Source organism: Polyodon spathula, chromosome 6, assembly GCF_017654505.1.
Source record: "Polyodon spathula isolate WHYD16114869_AA chromosome 6, ASM1765450v1, whole genome shotgun sequence".
Taxonomy (NCBI): Eukaryota; Metazoa; Chordata; class Actinopteri; order Acipenseriformes; family Polyodontidae; genus Polyodon; species Polyodon spathula.
Window position 1 is genome coordinate 9,775,840 of NC_054539.1, and position 26,746 is coordinate 9,802,585.

The window sequence follows — 26,746 nt, forward strand, 5'->3', positions numbered from 1 at the left end:
TCTCTTGTCTTGATCTTATTAACTACTATAATCTTTAATATGGGCTATTTTTGGCTTGATTACAAAGAAATTAATGAAGCCCAGAGAATAGATGTCAGGTTACTCGAGCCAAAAACATTTGCAAAATTAAAACCATGCAGAAACATCCACCAAACGTCTGGGTCTTCTGTGCATCATTTGCTTCTCATGCAATTGTGAAAGGCAATGAGCAGTTTAATCTATGGAAAATAGCACAGTTGTCAATCAGTATTGACACCCTTCAGTTTGTATTTATTTAATTTCATAAGAGAAATGTCAACAGAATTAAACAAAAAAAAAAAAAAGCTGCTAATTTTTATTTGAAAAATATATTTAAAGAGTGTTGTCCACTTATTTCTATGTGTCTCCAGAGCACATACTGTATCAGCAGGGCACTCGCATAGACCAGTTCATTTGTACCAGGAGGGGCTATGCTGATCTGCAATGCACAGGACTAATAACCTAATTCCAAGTTGCTATTCCTTCCCAGGAATCTGAACATTGACTTTTACTAATGATGCGCTTAACTGCCTTCCCAACTGCACTGATATGCAACCCCCAGTGGGACTAATGCACTCTTACAGCATTACAAAGTATAGAAATCTGTTTCCTCTCATTATTTTATAATTGGGAAGGGATTCAAGTAACAGAGAATTCCAATTAAGGCATAATCCGAATTTCTAACTGAGTTTCTTTAACGGCTCTTTATATTGGTATTAATATTGTGTTTCATATACATTCTCTTGCACTCACCCTGGGATCAACTACCTAATAGGGGCTGCAGAGGTTTGAAGAAAAACACAAACTACAGCAGTGCCTGTACAATAAGAAACATTCAACCACTGTATTCATAGGAAAAACCGACTTACATTAAATTAAATAGATTCAGGTGTTTTGGTTGCCTGAGAGGGACTGAATGATTTGTAATAATGCAAAACCCCACAATAATCCCACAGGAACACGAATCACATCTTATATAACAAGCAACGGCCCAAATCCCTTATTAAGTAGGTCAGGTCTGGAACACTTTATAATCGATGACTGTACACAGTTTACAAATGGCCTGCTAAGTCAGTCAGGTTGTTTTTACAGTTCTCAGTCCAGTAAAAGAAACTACCAGAGTTGTGCTCAATAATTCAGACAGCGGTTCATTAAAACACTAGATGACCTTTTGGTTAATTTGTTCTGTGTCCGCGCTTCGTTTTCACTGACTGTGGGCCATTACTTGTAAAGTATGTGGTTCCATTTTTAACAAAAAGAAGAAAAATAACTGCTAACAACATAAATGGGGAAACACCAGCTAATAAGTAATGCAGCAGTGAAAACACCTTTTTTTCAATTCCAGCTAGGTGACACCATCTTGTTTCTCTCACAACACTGAGGGATGAGCCTTCATGCTGTGCTTGGAACAATATCACCCTCATTTCCTCATGGTTAGTCTTGCTTTTCAATTGCACATGGGCCTAGACTAATGGGGACAATGGGGTTTCTCGTATTCCAATTGAGTTTTTCCTTATGTGAACTATTTAAAACCTGCCTTACAGTGCACATATTGCTTTAAAAATGTACTGCAAAGTTTAAAAGCATTATATACCCAGACAGTTTATCTGGGCATGTAAACTTAAAAAGTCCTATGGAAGTCCAATAATACATAGAATAAAGATAATAATAGTTAAAGGGGTGTGCAATTTTTGAACTTCTTGTTCAAGGGACAAATGCAAGAAAAATCTACTTGTCCTGCTTAACAATCTACTCGCCTGCTCTCCGTCTCACAAAACGCACACAAAAAAGCTGAAAATAACTGTAGGATTTTGGTTTTATTTAACAGTGAACACAATCAATCAATTAGTGATTAGCAGGGGCAGATCTAGCCTTGTAGCTTGACGGGTTCACTAAATTCAAAATTCTTCAACTAAACACTAAACTAAACATTAAATTCTTCAAGATACACAAAAGGTTTCCACCTCACCTCAACAAATGCATAACATACTTTAAGGAAATGTTCCTTTCAGTGCAACGTGGAACACATTTGCTAATTCATTTAAGTAGCATACTAAGTGTACACTATAATAAGCAATACTTGGGAATTATTCAGATCTAAAAATAGCTTCTGTCTGTTTTTTCCCACTCTTTCTCTATAAGCTGAATTCATCTCCTGATGTACAGGCGTTTTAGTTTGTTGCATCATAGATATGAAATCATTGCCAACTATTACTGCTGCTTTGTGGAATTCTGATTTTTCTTGGCGTTCTTTTTTTTGTAACTCCTGAACCCCAGATTTGTAAAGCACGTGTATAACCTGGTAAGTTTCTCTGCATTTTCTACTGTTTTTCTACCAAAATGCACTGAATATTTACAGTAGGCTCCATCAAATTCTGCAAAGACAAAAGGTGTTTATTCTTTTGTTTATTTCTATTATATACTTTTTTTTAAACAGTGTATAACATTTTACATCTTGCCCGATGATGGCTAACTGGAACACCGCTGCAGCACGGTGATCCTGGTTTCACACCCTGATGGCTTGCTTTTTTTTTTTTTTTTTGTGAGGGCAGCAATTGAAAAATAAATACATACATTAATTAATACATAGACATATTGCTATCAGATTTACAGTCTGTATTTTATTTTAAAATCATTAAATATTGTACGGATAATCTCATAATTTCACAAAATCAATGGATTGTGCATGTCAAATAAATAACTACTATTGCTTATGTTCAAAGTAATATATATATATATAGGTTTAAACATTTAAATGCTGACACTGCATAGCATTTAAACGTTCATAAAAATGTACCAAAAGCCTATCCCTATTGGGTACTGTGATCCACAGTACTTGAGTAGGGACTTCTTTGAGAAGACAATCTTACCAACTGTATATGAATGCATGGAATTTTACATGTCTATTGTATTGTTATGTCTGTCATAAAGGGGTATCCTAAAATCAGATGTGTCATCTCAATGAGGTAATGCTTTTAAAACATTTTAAATAAAAACATAAAAAAAAAAAAAACAAAACAAAAACAAACAAAAAAAACAAATCAGTAGCATTTAGATAGACAGAGCATACATAAACATGCAAAGCTGCAGTTAAATTGAAACTACTGGTGAGAGAAGAGTTATTACACAGAAATGGTCTGTACAATAGAGTCACCATGTAATTAAACTGAATAATACAATAATGTCCAAATGGGAATTCAATTTTCTGTTTGAGTAAGTGTTCTTGACAGTCTGTTATAATCATCCATATTGCTGGGGGTGGTACAACTATGATGCAGCATATGTCACAGGGTGGAGGTTTGGCAGAACCAATGACCCTTCACAATGCAAGCGAGCATCTTAACCACTGTGCAAAATAGCCTGTGCATTTGTAGATATAGAGCTTTTAACAGCATCCCATCTCATCTCACTGACAGGGGAAAGAATCCGTAAAGGCTGTGTATCACACAACACTGGCTGTTACATTAGCAGCATCCAACATGTTTTGAGACCACTATACAAATGGGGTGCATTGAGAAAGTGCTAGAATGTTGTGATACTCAATAATTCAAAATAACAGGTGCAAAACCTCATCTATACAGCAATACTCATCTTAAAAGAGTAAAACATGCATGAAAAAAGGAGGTTCCTTTTCAGCTTACCAGGATGAGAAGACAATGGGAGGCAAACTCTGTGTGCTCTGGAATGGTGGAAAAGACTGACAGAACCAAGCAGCCGAAGACCAGAATAAAACTGCAAGAGAAAATGGAAAGTTTTAACAGTGAGCTCCAGTACTTCTGCGCTTAACATTGCAATACAGCTTCATGCCAACACCCTTACAACTACCCCAACGGAGAGCTTAGATATCTCAATTACATGGAAACCATTGAATTGCATTGTTTTATACAATTGTTTGCCATTGTAAGCGATTTAATATGACTGGCATCCGATATATGTACTGCACATGTAACCATACGATAGTGATTAGAGGGCCTACGTATCTATAGATGTCTGCTTGTTTTTCAATAAAACTATAAAGAAAGTCATCATCTGAAATCATAATGTCAGTGGGGTTGTTTCTTAAATTCAGGCTGAATGCACACAGATCTATGAATTCCCTTTTATTTTATTTGCACAGTTCTCAAAATTCAGCAATATTGTATAGGAGCTCTCATGTTTATAATTTCACTGCTGTTTTGTAATAGTGTTTGGGGTATCCCATAACATATATATTAAGGCAAGACCCCCTTCTCTCCCCACCCAGTAAACCTTTTCATCTTTTATGTTTCATTGATAAACCTAGAATTGATAACCACTGAACTGATCTGAAAAAGTTACCCCATACTCTTAACATTCTAAACAAGTTAATCAAAATGACTTAAAATGAAAAAAAGAGACCGATTACCCTCTTCAAATCCAAATGGATCACATTCAAATTTTCAAAATGACTACGCTGGCCTGGGTTCATTACATACTGCACCTCTTTCCTGCTTCCTGATGTTTTGCATTATACAGTCACAGACATAAATATTTAGACAGTTAAAAAAAAAAAGAGAAACCACTATGAAAGTGATTTCTATAATTTCTAATTGTTCTATTGAAAGATATAAATGAAAGTAAAGATTCAGCTTTCTAATAAAACAACAAAGTATTACATACATAATATGCATGATATGAAAAATAACATGCAAAATTAATTTCATACTTTGACAATGGGCACTCAACATATTTCAAAACCCATTCAATGCTAATTATTGATCATTTTCATGATTGAAAGCCAACACCTGATGACATAGAATAAATAAAGCTGAAAATAAACTGGAAATTTATGATTAAAAAAGCAACAAAAATGGTTCAAACTAAAGAGTACAGCAACAATCTCAAAATTGCAGTGATACAATGAAATGGAAGGTGAAACTATCAGAAAAATAGCAGAAAGACTTGGTTTACTGAAAAGCACTGTGTGGGCTTGTGGCAGAGCACAGCTCTGCTCCTTAGAAATTGGCAGGGATGGGGTTAAATTCCCCTACCTGCCTTGGTTCATTGTGTTCAGGTGGCTGGGGTTGATTAGATGATTAGTTTAATTAACGATCAATCAGCGCCCAGCCACCTGACATAAAAGGAGGCCTCTGCTTTTCATTTGGGGGGAGGGAGCTGAGGAAGCAGACTGTCTCTGGACCGCTATCCACTCGCCAGCCTGCCACAGGGATATTATTGACAAACACAGGAGAACAGGAACTACTGCAACTAGCTCTAGGTATGGAAGACTGTGACAGAAATACAATGAGTTCTGGTTGTAAATCTCCCTCCCAACCTGTGAGGACGCTAAATAGCGAAAGGAGAAGTCTCTGGATGGGCAGGCCTGACGATTCGTTTCTGGGATCGGGAAGTCGGTCAGCCTTGAAGGAAGAGAGACTCTGTTGCAGAAATGTATTGATCTGGAAGGTAAACGAGGTAGCAGCTGCAGGGGGGTCATGCGGGATAGCATAAAAGGGGCCAGAGAAATGCTAATCTTTTCCTTTTCTATAGATACAAGCAACTGAAAGGACCAGGAGATTATGCCTTCATGAAACTGAAAGTATTTGTGAGTGTTTTGTGTTTTTGTATGGTCTGTTAGTAACTTTCTGTGTTTGTTAAACCATCAGACAGCTAACATGAACCTTGTGCTGTCGCTTTGGGCCACATTTACTCACTGTTTGTAAATATTATCACCCATCACGAGCATTACAGCGGACTAGTGATCGTGTTCTGTATTATTGTGGGGCAGAGAAAAGATTGTATTATTATTTGGTTGTGCAGAACCAGTTGTGTTTTACTTCCATGCTTTACACATAGCTGTGTATTGCCGCAGGTTTATTGTTTAATCACCAGACAGGGATTATAAATAAAATATATTATAAAAAATATATTTTAAAATAATAAAATAACAAAATATATTATAAAAAAAAAAAAAAATCGTTCGAGCAGCCCGGCAAAATCCTCAGAATACTGCAAAAGATTTGACACAAAAATTAAGAGAAGATTGTCAAAAAATTCACAAGCAACAATTCACAATATCTTAACAAGATGAATGTCCATGGGCAACAACTAAGATGCAAACCTTTGTTAAAAACAATAGACAAAAGAAAGTGATTGGAGTTTCCCACTGAATACTTGAAGAAGCCTGATGATTTCTTCAACCAAATTTTATGGTCAGACGAATCCAAAATATAACTTTTTTCATCAAGAAAGCAACAATATGTTTGGTGGAAGAGAAGAGGAATTAAAAGAAAAGTTCATCTTGCCCAGTGTTAAAAATAGTGGAGATTGAGTGATGGTATGATTTTATTCCTCAGATACTGGCAACCTTTGTATTATAGAAGAATCAATGAATGCTGCAAAATATCAAGAAATCTTGCACTCTCATGTGTTATCCAATGCTAGAAGGCTTATTGGACAGAAGTTTGTATTCTAGAAGAATAATGACCCTAAGCATTCTGCAAAGTCTACAAAGGAATTTCTGAAAAAAGGAAGATTACAGTTATAGATTGGCCATCTCAGTCCCCAGACTTGAATCCCATTGACATGTGGATTGACTTGAAGGCTGCTGCTGCAAAAAGGAAACCAAAGTCGATTGCAGAACTCAAAGCTGTATTTTTTCATTTTATGCATGTTATGTAATAATTTGTTTCATTATAAAGCTAAATCACTACTTTAATATATATCTTTCAATAGAACAATTAGAAATTGCAGAATTCACTTTCTTTGTGGTTTTTCTCATTTTTTTTTAAACTACCCAAAATTAGTCTGGGACTGTATCTTAAGAATAATACACAGAGGCCCTGCACCACAGACCTAACACAGACAAAAAAAAACAAAAAAACAAGATAGCTGCTTCCGCATCCAGCGCTCAAAGAATATCACAGACATTTGCAGAGCTTTTTGAGATGTTATAGTAATAAAATAATGACTCTTTATTGAGGAGTTTGGTGATAAAACGAGTGATCAGGCGATGATTTATCAGTATGCACTACTACGAAGAGGTATGTGATAAACACAGCGAACAAAGGGATGGGATTGGCTGGAGATGCAGTACTGAGTGTCCTGTTGATATGCTGTGCCTTTTATACCTGTTTTACTGTGAAAAAAAATACTTTTAAAACAGTGCATGTAAAATAAACAGCACATGTGAAAATAAATTGGACCGACGCACCTGACAGGCGCTGAACAAATGGACCGCTAAGGGTTAGTTTACATTTTTTTCTTCTGTGAAACCACTAAATGGACTTTTAAATCGTAAGTCTTACTTTTACATTTAAATGCCAAAGCGACTCATCTATATTAATTTAAATACAGTTACTCGTCATAACGATTGTAACAGCGTGTCCAGTAAAATGCTTTATTTTTCATTTAGCTTTAATAAAGATAATTCGCTTATTAACATGCTGAATCTCATTTGTACATGAAAAATGAAGGCTTGGCTTATTTAAAAGCTCATTAAGTTGTTTGACAGAAAAAATAACTAAATTAAATCAAATAAATTAAGCCGTATATATAAATAAAATTATAAAAACAGTGAAGCAATATGAAAAAATAATAAAACCGGTTGTACGATAATGGTCTGTTTTAATTAGAGGGTGAGCATTCATTGCATTATTACAAAAATATTATGCAGTCTAATTATTCAAACAGTGCTAAAATCTAAATCGCTAATTTATCCCACTTACTGTATACAAAAGAGATAAGAACTAGTTATGTTCACACCAAACTGACTTAATTCCAAGTACAGTATCATGTTAACTCAAAGAATCAATATTCAGTTTATAATAATAATAATAATAATAATAATAATAATAATAGCAATAGCTATAATTAACATTGCTCATCTTAGTCCCAGAACAGCAAAAAACTGACTTAACAAAAGACATTAAAGTTGGATCCGGTATCCTCCACAATTGAAATTGGTCGCATGCATGGCATTTGTGATCGTCTCAATAATCAACTGTTTTATGTTTTCAGCCCAAGTTTTATCGCATTTCCTAACATTTCGCTTGCATGTCTGGGCCCCACTTCCTCCATGCTATATCCTGCTTTACAGAAGCAGACTAGTCACATGATCAAAAGCATGCTGGACATTGGGAGGTGACCATCCAATGACCATGATGCCACGTGACAAAGGTAGGAAGTAATAAACAATAATAATAAAAAAAAAACTGAGTAGTCGTTATTTGAAGTCAGCCTCTTACTATTTGACCTGCACATTTTTGGCAAAGATTAAATGATTAAGCAAAATTAAAAAATGTTTGACACTTACTGACGTTTAAAAGTTTAAACTCTAAATGATTTAAACCCCTAGTTGTGACCTAGCCCAGCATTCTGACTACAGCCGTTAACCCCACTCCCCTATCTATTTGGCTGAGCTCCTGACCACACAAAAAAGTCTCTTAAAACAAAGTGTTTATCAAAATGTAATTAACAGCATTTCTGGAATCTCTATATGTAAGACAACTGACAGTGGAAGACAATGAAAAATATTCTGGAGTAATAAAACAATTTTATTATTCTTTAAGATTTGTATGGAAAGTAGTCCTTGGGGTTCTAGAGGAAAACTATTGACCCTCAGGCTGCAAAAAAGGGTCTGACAGCCAACAATTCTTTTTTAGGACTCAAACTCTGTCACTCACTTTTCTGACCCTTGGGGCGAAAGTTTTGCAATCCTTAACTGTAGTCTGCATTTCCATAATATTTAAACATAAACTGTATATAGATCATAAATAGATTACTAAAAGCTAAATCATAATACTTAAACAGATGTCTTTTCCATTAAAGGGTAATTTAGTGTTTCAGTAATAAATGGACAAGAAAAATAACAAAATGCACAGCGTATTACAGTGGTGACTAAAATAAAATCTTTTGGCTGTGGCCACGATTGTTTTTTCCATTACTTCAGTACTGTACCCAACTATATCACCAATACATTTTCCTCTCACATGATAAAGGTAATTCATTTTCCATCAGATTATTATGAAATATAAAAAGGGAAACCCATCCCAAATGCAATGTTGCCTGAATTATAACAGTTGCCTTTTGAATTATTGAACACTTTATACAAATACTTTCAGTACATCTGTATTCAATATTGTCTGAGCTCCTAATAGCCCCTTTCTGTCTGAAACAGAAGACATGAGCAGTGTATCTTATTACAGGTGGTGCTAAAGAGTTGAATGTGTTCTCACTGCTGTATCTTTTTGAATGACTTGAATGGAAAGATGGATTACTATTAATGGTCTATAACTGAAATACATCTGGTTCTGAGTACGGTTTAAAAAAACAAACATACATATTATGTGTGGTCTCCAGTAACCTCTTTAAAAAATGACCCAAAAGCAAGTTTCACTGCTAGACTTCTATGCACTGTACACTGCTTTTAGAGTTTGTCTCTTATCTGAAAAGGTATACTTGAATAAAAAGCACTTGCCCTGACCATTGGCATCTTGACTTTCCCTGTGAGTTATAGAATCAGTGAATTATTGCAAGCTTTGTAATCATTCCCATTGTGTGTCTTAATAAAATATTTGTTCTTTTCCACCCCTGAGCGCGTGATGCTCATGAATGTCCCCGTTTATTGGATTAATCAATGTAGAGGTTTGAAACAGGATCCCCACAAAATAGAGCTGATTTAGGAAACACATACTGTTTTCTATATGTAGACAAAGCAGGTTTAGGCTAACATAAAAAATGTGTACTGCATGATATGGTTAAACTCTATCATTGCTCATCTTATTAAAAATGTTAGTAATAAAGAGTTTGAATTCAAGTCTAAGCCAAAAATAGTATCAGGTAAATAGTAAGTCGACAAAGCACCTCTTCTGTGTTCCACATTTCTATACCTGTATGTTGTATTATACATTCCATCCATGTACTATATCCTATTGATACTCATGGTCGTAATATATTTGGATATTTGTGCCAGCTCTAATATATATATAGTTTTTGACATGTATTCGGATACAAAAAAATCAGATGTTCGTATTCGCTAGAAATGACAAAAATACCTTGCACTTATTTACTGCCTCACCAGAAGTTGCGCAAGAGTTTAAAAAATGGCAAACGAAAGCGCTCTGTGTAATATGTGAGACTAATACAGTGTTCCTCTTTTATAAGGTCAGCCTGTTATACCACGGAAAAGGTTGTAAGGCAGTACGGTCATGGCTCTCATTTGCCCCATGATCTCTTTGGAAAAAACATCTGGGTCAAAAACGCGTTGTGCTACTTTAGAGAGAGTCACAATCTTGTGGGACAGAAAAAAGGCAAGCAAGTTATTCTGAAATGCCTCACTTAAACAGTGCCCAACTTGCTGGAAATGTGTAGTGATTTTTTTATATATGTTATATATTGCATTTTTTTTGTTGTGATTTTCTCTTATGTGGAATGTAATAAACGAGAACCAAAGCGGTGAGTTTTTTCCCCCTTTGTTTACAATGCCATTTCCACGTTTGTTTTATTTGAAGTGTTTAAAGTTAAATTTCAGTTTTGGTTTGCTTGTTCAGCTACAAAAAGGCACAAGTAAACCTTGTGTTATTACTTTTTGAACATGTGTCTATGGCTACTATTTACTGGGAAGAAACAGCAATGGCAAGGAATGTGAAAAAAGCAAAAAAAAGAAATACAATGCTGTGTCTACTTTATGTACTATTTATTATCGGGAATAAATAAAAGTTTAACTTGAACTGCTTTATGGCATCCTTTGTTTTGTAGTTAATTCACTGGGTAAAGTAAGGCCTACACAATGTATTCTTTACTCCTGCTTGTGCTTTATTCTTTAAATACAACTGCTTGTATCAGGCAGACAGGTTCATTTACTAAGATTTGCAGTACAGAATATTGTGTATAAATGGTATAGGTTACAGGGTCAAGGGTTTGGTAACTACCCTAGATGCTTCATATCCTTGGCTTCTGTCAAGACAAAGCAACCTTACTGAGTACAGCAATACAAATCAACAATAAGTATTCTTTTCCCTAAGCCAGCTGGTCACACATTGCCCAGTTCAGTAGATCCATCTCCTGCACACAGAGTTACATGTCATGCCATGTTTGTGAGGAAGTCTGCTGCCTCAAGTTTGTCTGAGTCTTTCAAACTGAGTGCATGCCTGGACATTCTTTTGGCACTGCTAATACACTCCTGTCATCTGTAATGATTTATTTTTATTAAATATTGAACAGCAAAAGGAGCTTACTGACACAGCTTATGTCTTTGAAGGAATTCCATAAATCCAAAGGTGATCAATTACCATTTTTTTTAAAAAGCTTTCAACTTTCATAAAGCCTTTCCTTTTAAGAGCACGTAGCTGCCGGTAAAAGGATGTGGCTTGGCTTCTCCGAGACTGTACACAGCAACTTATAACAACAGTCTGGCATTTAGAGCAGTGAGCCTCACTCTGCTCTTCAGATTTATAGCTCTCTGAAAGACTTGCGAACTGCATCAAACAGCATGAGAAAGGATCGCCCAGAAAAGCACATTTCAGGAAACTTACGGATAGTGCTTTAAAAGTTGGTCATTGTTGCAGTTTGTTTCAAGCATCCTTAGTTTTTCATGAAATACACAAGTTTTTTTCTTTCTCTCTCTCACGGTACTGTAGTACTCCTAGTTTACTTCATGGTATGACTTTTAGTTTAGCATCAATCACATCTCCAGGTCAAGCTTTGCTTTCAACACCACATTCCACTAAACCATAAGAAAAAAATCATAATATTATTTTAATACTATCCTATCAAAATAATAACAACAACAACAATAATAATAATAATAATAATAATAATAATAATAATGACCTGCCAGGCAATTTTACGGCTTCCAAGCTCAGTACCAGCAACAGAGCAGTTTTATGGAGCAGTTTCAGCTCAAAATACTGTATTAGTTCATTATCTCATGATGCTTTATAACTTTAAAGCTACTTTTACATTTAACCTTAAGGAGAGATAAAAGGTCACGATCAAGGTAATTTTTGAATAGAGCATATATGGGTTCTAAATGTGTTGTATAGTAACCATAACCTGATGTGCACTGTACAGAGTTATAAGTTAGTTTTACATGTGACCTTAGAGAGGTCAAAGGTCACAGGCAAGGTGATTTTTGGATAGAGCATATATGGGCTTCTATCTGTGTTCTTTAGTTACCATTAACCTATATACACTCTGTAAGGAGTTATAAGCTAGTTTTACATTTAACTTAAGCAGAGGTCAAAGGTTGCAGGCAAGGTTATTTTTGGATAGAGCACATATGGTTTCCTATATGTGTTCCATAGTAACCGTTACCCTATCTGCACTTTTAAAGAGTTATAAGCTGGTTATAACCTTATTGGTTTACGCAGAAACACTATTTTTGAAAAATTCACACAAAAATGGTGCTTGTCAACTTTGGAGTTAATCAGCTAAACTGTGTTCAACTGAAGCGGTTTTAAATTTAAGAACGAAACGTAGGTCTGGCCACCATCTTGTTTTATGAAAGAACAACATTTTTCCATATTTGAATTCCACTGTCCCCTTTCCACTTGGTTGTCATAATAATACTTTCCCATTATTAGTTTTTAATGGGGTATGCCGAGTACTCGGCTCATACAAGTACCTGCTACGATGACTACAACATTTCCAAATATGAATTGTGTAAAAAAGCTTACTGCACATTGTAGCACACTTATTTAAAAAATGCATTAAAATCAGCTACCAGTCACAATTGGAAAGCCACGACTGTTTCTAGGGATAGAAATATTTGCAAGGAAAGAGCAGGGACTAGAGTTTTACAGAATGCACAATACAACTCCAGTGCTAATTATGGGCTTGGTGATAAGGATACTCAATTATTATCATACACTTATGTCATTATACAAAAACAGCTGTTGTACTTTCCTTTTTAAATACAACAGCTTAGTTGTAGCAATAGACTAGTTTACTAAGATTTACAGTACAGATTCAAGGAACATTAACAACATTACTGCCTTCGAAATGATCAGTAAAATTGTCAAAAACTGTATAAATAGTACTGGATATAGAATCAAGGTCCTGGATGCATCACATCCTTGGCTTCTGTCAAGAGTTTGCAAAGCAATCCTATTGGTACAGCAATTCAAATCTTGAGTGTGGTCTTTCTTTTTCCTCACCCAGGTCATTGTTCTCCTCCACTGGTACCCAGCTGTTAGTTTCCATACACACCACTGATAACAGATTGACGAAAGTTAGATTGACATCGGTATGAGCTGTTTATATATCCATTACTAAAGGGTGAATATTCTTCTGTCTGTCCTGTGGCTAGAACCTATCCAGCTTAAACAGAAGACTGTGTTTGTAGTGCTGCACTTAGCTGGGTGATAAGACCCAGTGAATTCCTCATGAACTAGTGCTCATGCCGTTCAGTTTTTCCCATCTCCTATCACTACAACCTGAGATCAGATTGGATTACACATTCAAACATTGCCCAGTGTTTGGACTGCACGGCTCTGAGATTCCCAAAGCCTGCAATACATTATCATGGTTTTGCAGATTCATCCTTCTGAGGACAGGGGTTAATTGTTGTACATATTATGTTTCATGAATCACAAACTACATGTTCTCTATAAAGAGCTCTTAAACTTTAAATTAAGTACTCTAGAGAGTGAATGAAAGAGATGTTTTAGTAGCAGTGTAACATTTTCTATTAATTTTAGATATTCACAGGAAAATAAAATTATTCAAGGTTCTTTCATTGTAAATGGCATTCTGGTTCTCTTTACAAGATTAGCATAATCATATGAAAGAAAAGAATGCCTGGGATTACATATTTTTAAGGTACACTGTTTCAGTGGAAAAACATACTGTGAGTGGTGTCCTTAAGTATTGCCACATACATTTTTAGGAAGTAGAGATCTTAAAGAGATCTTAAATTGAATTACAGATATCTTTAACCCTTTGCAGTCCTATGTTGGACCAGGTCAGACATTACAATTTTCCCTTTCCAGTCCGATGTCCGAACCTGTCCGATATCATCAAAAAGACGTAAAGCACAGGTCTTTAGTCGTTTTTTTCTCCGGAAAAAGAACAGAAAACCATTCAATAGCCAAGTGAGACTGATAGGAGCCGAATGACGCCAAAAAAAAAAAGGGGGCATGTGGGCAATAGAGCTAGCAGCTGCACCACAGAGATAAAATTAACACAAAGGAGATAGCTGCTTCCGCATCCAGCGCTCAAAGAATATCATGGACATTTGCAGGGCTTTTTGAGATGTTACAGTAATAAAATGACTTGGATTGCATTATTGAGGAGTTTGGTGACAAAACGAGTGATCAGGAGAGCATTTATCAGTATGCACGACTATAAAGAGGTATGTGAAAAATACAGCGAACAAGGAGTGGGCCTTGGCTGGAGATGCAGTACTGATGTCGTTTTGCCATGCAATGCATTTTAAACCTGTTTTACTCTGAAAAAAAAAAAAAATTAAACAGCGTGTGTAAAATAAACAGCATGTGTGAAAATAAATTGGACCTGACTTGCCTGACAAGCGCTGAACAAATGGACTGAAAAGGGTTAAATGATTTAAAGATATGTCAAAAACATTTAGCGGTATCTTAAAATTAAAACATTTTAAAGATGTCTCTAAATCATTTGAAGATATCTAGAAAAATGTTCTATCCTCTGAAAATGTTCTATTCTTTGAATGGACTTTTAGAGAGATCTCTAAATGATAATCCAGCTTGCCATACAATGATCAAGTACTGCATTACTATAGATCTTGACAAGAACAAGAGTACCAGGTAACTATCTACAGTTTCTTCATTTGTGTACATAGGAGGGAATTGTTAGCCCTGCGAGACAACAAGACAAATGGAGCCAGAAAAATTAAAAAGGCTAACAAGCCTGTGTGTGTTTTGTGGTTGTGAGAAAGGTACTGTGATAGCTATGCTTGGGTGCTGTTATTTTATTGTGTGTAGGGTTTTGTTCAAACTATTATGTGCATAGGCAACCACAAAACACACATTTCTTAGTGTGCAGGGCCTCACATACAGTATATATATATATATATTCTCCCCAAAAGGGTTGTTGTCAATTGTGCATGGTCAGTAGTAACATGATTAACATTTTAAATATTGACCTTTTTTAACTAAAACCATGTCAAAGGTAACTCAATTAAAAAAGCCCAGAAGTTGTGCACATTTTAAATGGGTTATGTATGTCCTCAACTTTCATTTAATATAAGCATATGCATATTTAAAACTAGACTGCTTTGCAAAGAATTGAAGTGTATGACTATGCTAGCACATCTGCATGATTGCTCTAACTGCGAAGTTGAACGGGCACCAAATGTGGCTGTTGTTGGAATGTAACTCTCCAGAATATCTCCTTGCAGGATTCCAATAAAAATGATGTTGATATTGCCTTAAGCTATTGTTCTTTGATACCAAAAAAGTGACTCCTTAAATACAGGAAAGGAGAGAAATGTCTAACTTTCACATAATAGAAATACATAATGCTATTACACCTGGAAAGGCTCTACCAGACGGATACAAGGGAAATGTAATTACTTCCTTAAAATGTGGTGACCATTTATAAATTAATTACAAAAATGACTGTTGTCTTACTACAGAGACATTTAAAACATGTTGTACATTTATTATCATGCTATTCCTATCATATAATTATCACTGAAGGTATGGGTATGGATTATGAATCTAGACTTATACATGTATGCATGTTAAAGTTATATATTTGAGAATATGTTTGTATTATTAAGATTGCTTGCATGTTATTTAAAAAATGATTCCAACTGGTAACCACACACACACACACACACACACACACACACACACACACACACACAAACACTATTGTGAAAAAAAGGGTTAAATAGCGGGAACAAGAATGTCTTTCTATGAGCGTGTTTTTTTTATTTTTTATGGCAGCATATTTCTAAAGATTGTTAAGCCTAATTCATGATAAGATTTAAGAGGTGAACTAGTTTATCTGTTTGCCAAGACTTTAGTACTGTATAATCCACTCGTTTATAAAGTCTAAATCTGTAATTTACAGTACCTCTACGCAACACAATGTTTTATATCTAAGCAACTACTTGACCAAACATAAGCTAGCCAAGGTCTAGGTCTATAAATTAATTAATTTTAGCATCTTTTTCTTTCCACTTGCAAACATTGGCTGTTTGCCTTACTGTCATTTATTCTTCTATTATTTAGTGTGTTTGCTATCATTCTTGACCTATAATGTAAAATATGAAGGTAGTTTGAAATGAAAGCAGGAAAATCTCCAAACTAGTTTTTACATGTCTCCAAAGGTTGCAGGATCTAGCTTTATCCCCCAACCCTTTTTACCAGGGAGCAGCCTGGTGCAGTCTGGGTTGCCATGTCCATGTCAAAGGCTAAGCGTATTTCAAATATTAGTTTGAGTTTTATATTTGTATATTTGTGTTTTTGTTCTGCTATATATAAATATATTTAAAAAAAGTCGAAAAACATTCAACACACAAAAAACCTGCCCCACAGATTTACTTTATCAATGGATAGCGCTCTGTCAAATTGCACAGGACATTGTCCTTCTGCCCTCTTTAAAATCGCTTTCTAGAATATAACTCTGTCCAATCTTAATGCTAAACCCAACTGCAACATTCAGCAGGCAAAAGGACAAAATCCCCATGCTGGGATAAGATGCTCTAAACTGTATTTTATATCACCACAGCCACTGAGGAAGCAGCCAAATTTCCATGATGTAGTAGACTTCAGTAGCTTTGAAGGTGTGAGCCAGGAGACTTTTACTATTAGAATAAAGAAAACAAAGCCAGGGTTCTTTTCCATAAGTTGAATACAAATCCCTGTTTAACAGGATCCAGATAAAAAGCGGCTAACAGCTGACAAGGTTAATAAACTACACTGGTACACACAGCATCAGCTGCAGCTTACCATCAGCTCTAATTCCCAGGTTTGCCTTTCTGTTCAGACTTCTTGTAGCTGTGTTAAACAGATGTCAGGCTCCATTCTGTGTAAAAACTGCTTTGGAAAAGTAAAAACTGTGATACCCTCCTAATGTGGTAATTTGTAGCATGATAAAATAAACTTTGGGTTCACATCTTCAAAACGGTCGGACAGGTCTGAGTGATGACGCAGCTGCCTGTGCAGAGGACCTGAATCTCCTCGATGGCTTTTTAAGATGGATGTGCTTTTAACAGCCTTCTAACTGACATGAAGCAGAACTTTAGTCCTGTTTTGATGTTTGCAGAGTTCATGCTGACCCAGTTTCTAAGAGGTTTGGCCTCGTAACTTCAACCGACAGAGATTTTTTCTACCTTCAACAGTACGGTATAACTAGGTCACTTAAGCAGAAGTTGATTACATTAACTGATCAAAATATCATTCGGATCCATTCATGAATTTGTGTTATGTGAACTTGCGTGTTGTTATGTGAAATGTTTGTTGCTTTTCAGGTTTAATAACAGACTAGTATTATTTCAGTGTAGGAGTACTGTGCTGTTCAGCACAGAAACAGTACCTCGCTTTCTATTTTTCTTGACTGCACAGTAAACACAATCTCAGTTAATTGTGTCTCAAATTAAAGATGTGCCTCAGGCAAGATAGAGGGAAAGTAGCAGGCTGCACTCAGCTTCAACACCTCTTTCATCCGTTCGACAACCCATCTCGAGGGCTTCGCAAACACAAAACCCAAGTTGTGGGTTTTGTGGGGGGGAGGGGTCTAAGTCGGCCAGGTTGTCCTCGGCTCACCATGCACCAGCGACCCCTGTAGTCTGGCCGGGCGCCTGTGGGCTTGCCTGTTAGCTGCCCGAGAGCTGCGTTGTCCTCCTATGCTGTAGCTTCTGGGCGGCTGCATGATGAATCTACAGTGTGTAAAGAAGCGGGCGGCTGACGGCACACACTTCGGAGGACAGAGTGTGTTCATCTTCGCCGCTCCCGAGTCAGCGCAGGGGTGGTAGAGGTGAGCCGAGCCTAAATAATAATTGGGCATTTTCAAATTGGGAGAAAAAAATAATTGGCAACGACTAAATTTAAAAAAAGAAAAAATATATACATTGTCCATGTCCATCTTGAGTGGCCTGCAACAAATCTTATTTTCCTCCAGGTAAACCCCCCTTAAAGCAGGTGGGAAAACCAAGTGCCCAGAGAGACAAAGACACTGCACAAGCCCAAAGGCAAACCTGAGCCAATTAGGACTAACTGGCACTGCTATTGCCAGACAGGTATGATACAAGCACTTTAACTAAACCAACTAAACAAGGAATTTACTAAACCATATACTGTTCAAGTTTTTTATTTAAATATCATCAATGCTACGAATTCAAACAATAAAAACAGGTGATTGAAAAACTCTTTCCTTTGCTGAAAGTATATGCTTATGAACGCTCAAAAGAGGGAACAGCCTTGTCATCATCAGTCACAGTCCTGCTATCAGTGAATCCAGCAGGCTAGCATGGGAACTTGGACTGCTGCAATTAATTGCATTGAATTATTCGTGAGAGAGATCATTTTGTTCAATAACAGATTACTTACAATTTGGATTGGTCTAATGTTTTATTATTTTTTTTATTTTTTAGAAGCTTCCTCCTGGTCCCTGTATGCACTCAAAAGCTGAATAATCTTGCATTGAATTTTTTGTATTGAATACGCTTCATAACTGGCAGTCAGAGTTAAAATTAATTCCACTCACCACCATCTCCATTAAAGAGAATACCGAAAGCTTTCCCTCAGGCAGTGTGTAATTCCAGAACAGAAAATCTGAGCCGCTTGTCTCTTATTTGAACTTGTTAATACTGCCTTGTGTGTAATCACAGGCACATCAGCACAAACAGGCTAAGAAAATTAGTGGGTCTGCCCAATTCCTGGGATTAACCTGTTTAGCTATTGTATTGTTTTGACCCTGTGTTCCTCTTGAATGAAATTACTACTCTTACCAGTGATGAACTGGGACCACTTTATTTAAACGATGCCAGGATGATGCTTACAAAAATAAAACACAGCTATTGAATTGTTTTTGTATTAATTATTTATTATGCAGCTTGCTATGTTTAACAGAATAAATTACCGATAACAGATTGAGGTACTGAAAAAAAGAAAACAGTCTGTACCCATTTATTAGACCCTCTTATAAAAAGAGCATCCAATGGAAGCTGATGAATATTCATATATGCAGATGGATGTAAGAGCTCCAGAACCTGCTCAAATGTAAAAAAAGAGCATTGACTAAATGCTGAGGTTAATGAGATGTGTGTGGCTCGTTAAATCTGATGCTTCAACATCTGGAGAGCTGCTGTTTCTATTCCAGTAGCAGTATCTGTGTGACAGGACACCAGATTTCAAACGTCTGTATGTCAAATGTAGTCTGAAATCAGGACCCACTTCAAATTTCAAATTCAAATGCATTTTATTTAGCCAGGATAGAACCCTTGATATATATATATATATATATATATATATATATATATATATATATATATATATATATATATAAGATATATATATATATATATATATACCGGGCAAGACATTTGTGAGAAACAAATAATGGTTAAAAATACTTATCATACAATGATGAAATTAAAGTTTGGTTACAGAAGCTATCAGCATGTATTTCACTGTGTAAGCATGGCTCAGCATTCAGATTAGTGAGAGTACTGTATATACATTGTGCAAATAAAATAAATCACTCAAACCTAAACGATTACTAATTACATTTACCAAATGCTGTGGTAGACTTTTGAGATATAATTCAAATTTTTATTGTAAGTCAAGCAACTCTACTTTAAACAAGTTTGTTAATATCATGCATCTGTCGCCACGACAGTAAATACAAAATGAAAGCTGTCAGGATCTTGAAAAAGTAGCTCATTATGACCTACATCTGCCTTTTGTAAAATGCAAGTGTGACATCATACTGACTGACAGGTTCCTCAAAATATCCCTAGATATGAAATAAGTTCCAGAAAAATAGGCAGTTTTTTTTTTCTTCTGTAGGCTAACAGTATTAAAATGTAGCCATTAGAGGGGCTTCCGAGTTACGCATCCGGTAAAGGCACTCTGCATGGAGCGCCGGATGCGCCCTACAGCCTGGAGGCTACCAGTTCAAGTCCAAGCCATTCCACTGCCAACATGGATGAGAGCTCCCAAGGGCCAGTGCACATGTGGCCGAGCATAAACCAGGTGGGGCTCAGGTCAGCCAGGGTGTCCCCAGCTCACTGCGCACCAGCGACCCCTGTAGACTGGCCAGGCACCCGAGGGCTTGCCTGCGGGCCTGCAGAGTGAAAAAAAGCAGTCAGCTGATAGCACGCATTTCAGAGAACAGCGTGCATTCATCATTGCGACTCTCAAGTCAGCACAAGGGTGGTAGCAGTGAGCTGAGCCCAAAATAATACAATTGGTTACTGGGGTAAAAATGGGATAAAAATCAACTGATGACTACCAAAAAAAAAAAAAAAAATGTAGACATTAGAATGGTATTTGTTTTTGTGTGGCAAGAGGGATCCAGAGAGATAATGGTTTAAAATGTTCAAAATGTTAATAACTGCATTTATTTCAGTCAGGAAACTCCTGCAATAGATTATTTATTATAACATAGACTAGACAACACTACTACATTACACATATTTCACACTACGTTCTTTGGCCTTGCCTTTTGAGGTACTCTTTACCATAAGTCAGCTTGCAGATAAGTGGAGAGGCTGAACGTAGGGAAGCCACGGGCAGAGGACAGGATAGCTGCCCTCCTTTGTTAAACAAAGCCAAAAAGCCAGTGGAGGCTGGGGAGGAGGACTGGTGCACAGCGCGGACGAAGTGGATTGAGGTCAGATATAAATCCTTTTCTTGGACCTATTGTTTATCAAAGGACAAATCAGATACTAGCTATTCGATTGACGACTTAATCTGGTATTGCAAGTGCTTAAAACATACTTTATTACGTGGTTTGATTTAAGGCTATAGTGAGTTCCCTGCTAGAACACTGCTTTGCTTACTATATATTGTATTTCCATTTTTAGGGAGGATGGGGTCCAAATGCTGTGAGTTTCCAAGATTTGTGAAGTGACTTCAATCCGATGTAACTCAATTAGAAACAGGCTCTGATGTTGTGCTTAAACTCCACACGCTGTGTGGCTGGATGGTGTACCCTGCTTTAACTAATCTTTCTTTTTACACAACTGCATGCCTATTCCTCTGCTGTATTTTACATCATTTATATTACTTCTAGGTGGCCGCTTCCTTCACAATAAAATCTACTTGTCTAACTAGATAGGATTTACCTACCCTTGAGAACCGTTTGTCTAGACTGACCCAGCTGTGGCAGAGTTTGAACTCACTTTTTCTAAATCCAGAGGCATCTACATGGCTCAAGAAGACATGCCAGACTGAACCGGTTAGAAACACATCTGAATGCAGTGTTCTCCATCTACTCAATCTTCTGAATGCTCATAAATATATATAGCGCCTTTCATAGTGGACCACCATCACAAAGTGTTTCACAAGATACGAGACTAGGGTGTGTGAACTATGCATCAGCTGCAGAGTCACTTACAAGAACTTCTCACCCAAAAGACAGAACACAAAGAGGTTAATTGACTTGCTCGGGGTCACACAATGAGTCAGTGGCTGAGCTGGGATTTGAACCAGGGACCTCCTGGCTACAAGCCTGTTTACAAGGAATATTAATAATTATTGTGATGGGATATAAACAAAAGTCCCATTAAAGTGGTTTCTCAAAGAATGAGTGGAAACAATAGAAGATGCTTAATTGATACGTTTCGTTATTCCCAGAAACAAAATCAAATAAACCATTAATTGAGGCCCTGTGCGTACTCCCACAGCACGTCCACGGCAGCTTGAAATTGAACAGCCAAGCGAGTGTCCTTGCTCACAGCTGTTTGAGAAGATTGTTGCCTAGAGCGAACAAAACACATTTAGTGGCAGTCAGAGAAGAGTGCATGGAAAATATACATGGAAGAGAAATAGCCTTGACCTTTTACTTTGATCTGTTTCTTTAATTCTTCGCTGAGGACTCACTCTGTACTTGAGGATCTCATTTACATACAGCTATGGCCTAAAAGATGTGTATGTTTTAAGAGACATACCTGCTCATATTTGTTGTCATTATAAAACTGCACAAAAACAGATTAGCAAAATTCCTTTCCTTCTGAGAATGAAATGTGCCTTTGTAGGCAGTCACTGAATGATGCAAATGGCACCATATTCAAGTATGCTTCAGACCTCCCTTCTAGCAAAGCACTCTCCTACTGCATGCACCCACTTTCATCATCTTGTACAATTCTAGAGAAAATATTATAATAATAACAATATCCTTATAGCATCATGGAGCAAAAAAAGGGTAAACAGCTATGAAATATAAAACTTGCAAGCTTCATTGTTGGCCATTTAATATATTATAATAAGCATTACGTAAAAAAAAAAAAGAAAAAACATGTTCATTGAGTCGCCTGGTAAACTGTGAAAAATTATTTCCTGTTCCTTTACAAAAGTATGATGTTTATTTATGTTTTTAGTATAATATATAGATATTATATATATATATATATATATATATATATATATATATATATATATATATATATTGCTTGTATTTTAAGCCTGCTTTTTTTTAAGACCACTGTACCCTGTACAAACATTTCAGGTTAGTGGGCCATTGTGACAGAGAGAGAATTAATCCTAGTCAATAGTCTCCCTCCCGACCTGTGAGGGCACTGAACAGGAACAGTGTGCCCCAGACTGGATGGTTTGGCAGTTCATTCCAGGGTCAGTCGGAAGTCGGCCACCCAGAAAGGGGGCGGAGCCATAATACCAGAAGTCATCACCTTAACACTAGAACTACAGGATTTTTGAACTACCTAGAACCGCCACGTGGGTCATTTTGAACCATACATTTTTAAAGTACTTTGTTATGAAAGTGAAAGACATACTATCAGATACAACTCCAAAGTTTTATTCATGAACATAATACCTAACATCTGCATCGCAGAAACACTGTATTTAAGTGGGAAATTAAACATAAAAGGCTTTATTTTCAAAATGAGCGCATATACAGCACTACTACAAACAGTGAAAGGATATAATAAAATATACATTTCAAAAGAAACGGGTATGTATATACACCCGTGTACAGGTGTAAACAGGTTATGTACATACAAAACTGTAAAACCAAAATCATTGTTTCTAATACTACATAAAAAGAAAATATTACACACAATATTATGGCAGCATCATTGTACTCTATGGAGGAGCGTACGCATCTGCCTGATGGCTCTGTGCCTGTGTACCTGTTGTAAACACAGACGCAGTTCCATTGAACACTATTGTGTAAACATGTGTAAACTGGTACGTAGAAATCTGTAAAACCGAAATATTTTTTTCTAAATGTAATATATAAAAAAAGAATATATAACGTATGTTTCATATTAGGCACATAAGTTGTTATCCTACCTGTCATTTCGATTTGCTGCGTGCATCTGAGTGCAGCTTGCCATATTCCAATCAAAATGTTACTTTTAAGGTTAAATATTTCCTTCTGATATATTCCCAGTTGCATTTCAGGTACATTGACAAATAAAGCAACTAGGCGTTCACTGAGCTGGCATCTTGGTACAATTGTACAAATCTACAATCATAGCAATCTCTCGTAGTCAGTCTATAAACAATAAAAGGCTTGAAATTAAAAAAAAAAAAAAAAACATCTGTGCTTTGAGGAAGGGGCATGTCTTGCTTGCTGCATTTACAAAAAAAAAAAAAAAGAATATCTTACGTCATATTAAAAAAAGAATATGTATTGTAATGCATGGGTAAAAATTGACCCACATGGCGGTTCTAGGTAGAACTGTTTATAACTTTATAATTTTTATGATTCTGCCTATCAAACGTTGTCATGATATTTAATTCATATATTTAGGAAAAGTCAAAAACAGATATACACATACGATTTACAAAGGAAGAGTAACTAACATTTAAAATCCAGAATGGGTCAAATTGACCCACATGGCAGTTCTAGTATTAATGCGGTAGGTAATCTGTCAGTCATGGATTGGAAGACACATGATTGCACTTGCTACTGAAGGGGGTGTGACTGAAGGTATATCGGGGGATGCAGACCTTAATTCGGACAGCTCTCTTGGGAGTGGTGTCGTGGCAGCCACAAGGTCAGGTGGCAATCTCCTGTATCCATGGAGATACGCCAACATACCCCATACTAAAAGCATGAATATCGGTAGGACTGATCCAGCATCACCTCATAGTGGGGGTGGTGGAAAGGCTACCACACCCAGTAATTCTGGGTTGGGACTGGCCAGGGTATGAACAATTAATTAAAAAGGCAGTCCCAACCTGTCACAAAGACGGCTGCAGTGGGTGACGTCAGACCAGAACCAGGAACCAGGAAATAAACAACAGAGAGGTGGGGTTTGGTGCAGCTGAGCGATTGTTCTCACTCACTATTTAATAACAAAACAGACAGAAAATAAAAGGTTGAAAGACAAACAAGACACAGGACACCGTACTCGTAGCCAAAACAAAAAGACAAACAAAACGGACTACACAGACAAAACACGGTGAGCTTGTATTATTTAACTATTCTTATTACCTCCATCTCCAATCCCATTCTCCACTCACCGAATACACAACCCTGAATGAGTGAAAACATGCAGCTTTTATGCAGCTGTACTGAGACTCGACTGCTAATCAATCATTCAATTGGAGTCGCGGTACAACTGCACGTGAATTAATAAAGTGCAATTCCCCATGCTCACATATTATTATATTTCACTTTCACGAGAAGTGCTGTGCAATCCTTGTGCCTAAATACAAATATACATTTTAAACACTCGTGTTACACAGACCCGTTTATATCCAGTGTACCAATGACTATACACCAACATTAACACACAACATACAAACACAAAATACACACAGGGGCGGGGCACTTTGCCACACGACCGTACACGTAAATGTGGCAGACAAACAAGGGGAAACGATTAGTGAGTTTTTCCCCTTACAAGTTGACTTGTTTTCTTCCCTTTTTCATCAACAAAGAAAGAGAGACGGATCAAAAAACGTGAATGTGCATCAATGAGACTAGGGAGTCTGTACACAGTGTGACTGAGAGTCCGAGGTTTCTGGGCCCTTATCAATATACTGGACATGTGGGACCAAAGCACGGACCTAGTATGGGACCAACATAATGACGATGTACGATGTTCAGGCTATAGGGCGCACCCTGAACTTGCGGCCACACATTGCTAAAGAATTATCACAGTTTAACCCTTAGCTGCATATATATATATATATATATATATATATATATATATATATATATATATATATACGCGTTAAAGTGATTTTCACGCAATTTCACTTAGAATTACTGTTAATTTGATTTCGTATTGCACGATAAACACCACAAACACAAATATACAAAACAATTAAAAACAAAGTATTAATATCACATACACACGCATTGCATAATACAAAGCCAATTAAATATCTGCTTGCTGAAACGGTTTTTATTTTAGCCAACGAGGTGTTCAATTGTAGCATCCGGGCAGCAATGTTGCAAAAGGCCCAGGGCAGTGACATCACCTCCCTAGCAACAAGCCTGACTCCTGTGTTGGGAACGGGTTCTTTCAATGCAGTGGGTTTGTGCATTTGAGAAAGGAGATGAAGACTAAGAGATGAATAAAATCAGTTGTAGACTTAAGTTGATGAGAAGTAATTACCCTCCATTCTACGAATTAAAACGGTGTGCTGCTTTTTATGTGAAAAATGAGAAAGAGCAAGTCAACAAAGTTACAAAAAATATTTCCGATATATTCTTAAGTGAAATGGAATAAATACACTGGGCCTCAGTCAGACGATAAATGGGCCGCATGCGGCCCGCGGTCCGCTGGTTGCGTGTCCTTGTATTACAGTATTGCAGAAAAAGCTGCAGCTGTAGCCTCCTGCATGAAGTGTTACCTGTTCTTTATTATTAATACCCCTGTTTTTCTACCCAATTTTATGCCCAAATCAAATGTTCTTCAACTCACTGACTGATCAGGATTAACAATCAGCAAGCAAGCTCTGTTTCTGATATCAAGCCAGCATCTGCCTGGACTCCTTGGTGTTCAAATTTTACACAATGGGAAATCTGCTATAAAATATCCTGTAACTCTCAGAATAATTTTTAGTCAGAAGGCTTGAGTTATTACACCCGTCAATCTAGGAATTTACATAAGCACCTAATTAATAAAACATACAACATTAAATTAAAAAAGGAACAAAGCACAAATTTAAATGAATGAGGCATATGCTTACTCAAAAAGCAATTCACATTTTTCATTCCGCTTCCTGCAATGAGGTAATGAAATCTTGATAATTTAACGGACCCTTGACCTCCATGCTGTGAATCTACAGGATTCCAGATATTAATAGTGCAATGTTATGGAACTTTAATTAAACCATTTCCCATAATAAAACTGGTCACTATAAACATTACACCCTTGCTGGTTTTATTCAGGGCTATGACAGCTTACAACTAGTGCGTCTACTAAATGTGGTACTTATTTTTTTATTGTATACAGTTCTTCCAGTTGGTGGGAACATTTGCCCACTTTCCAAAGAAACCACAAAGTACCTAAAGGCAGATATGTGGTTTGGGCTTCTTTCAATAAACAGTTGATGCACATATGCTATAATGACTGTAATAAATTATATTCAAACTTATTTTCAATACCTTTGGAATTTTGATAATTCATAGTAGA

At 36.6% G+C, this 26,746-nt stretch overlaps 1 protein-coding gene across 2 annotated transcripts in view; it reads right to left on the minus strand.

Annotated features, from left to right (window-relative positions):
• The window catches only part of LOC121316826 (potassium voltage-gated channel subfamily KQT member 5-like), a 169,463-nt gene that overhangs the window by 40,401 nt on the left and 102,316 nt on the right, over positions 1-26,746 (minus strand). For both annotated transcript variants that reach the window (XM_041252052.1, XM_041252053.1), the window contains exon 2: positions 3,660-3,750. In XM_041252052.1, coding sequence (XP_041107986.1) covers positions 3,660-3,750 — 91 coding nt within the window. The remainder of the gene's footprint in view (positions 1-3,659; positions 3,751-26,746) is intronic.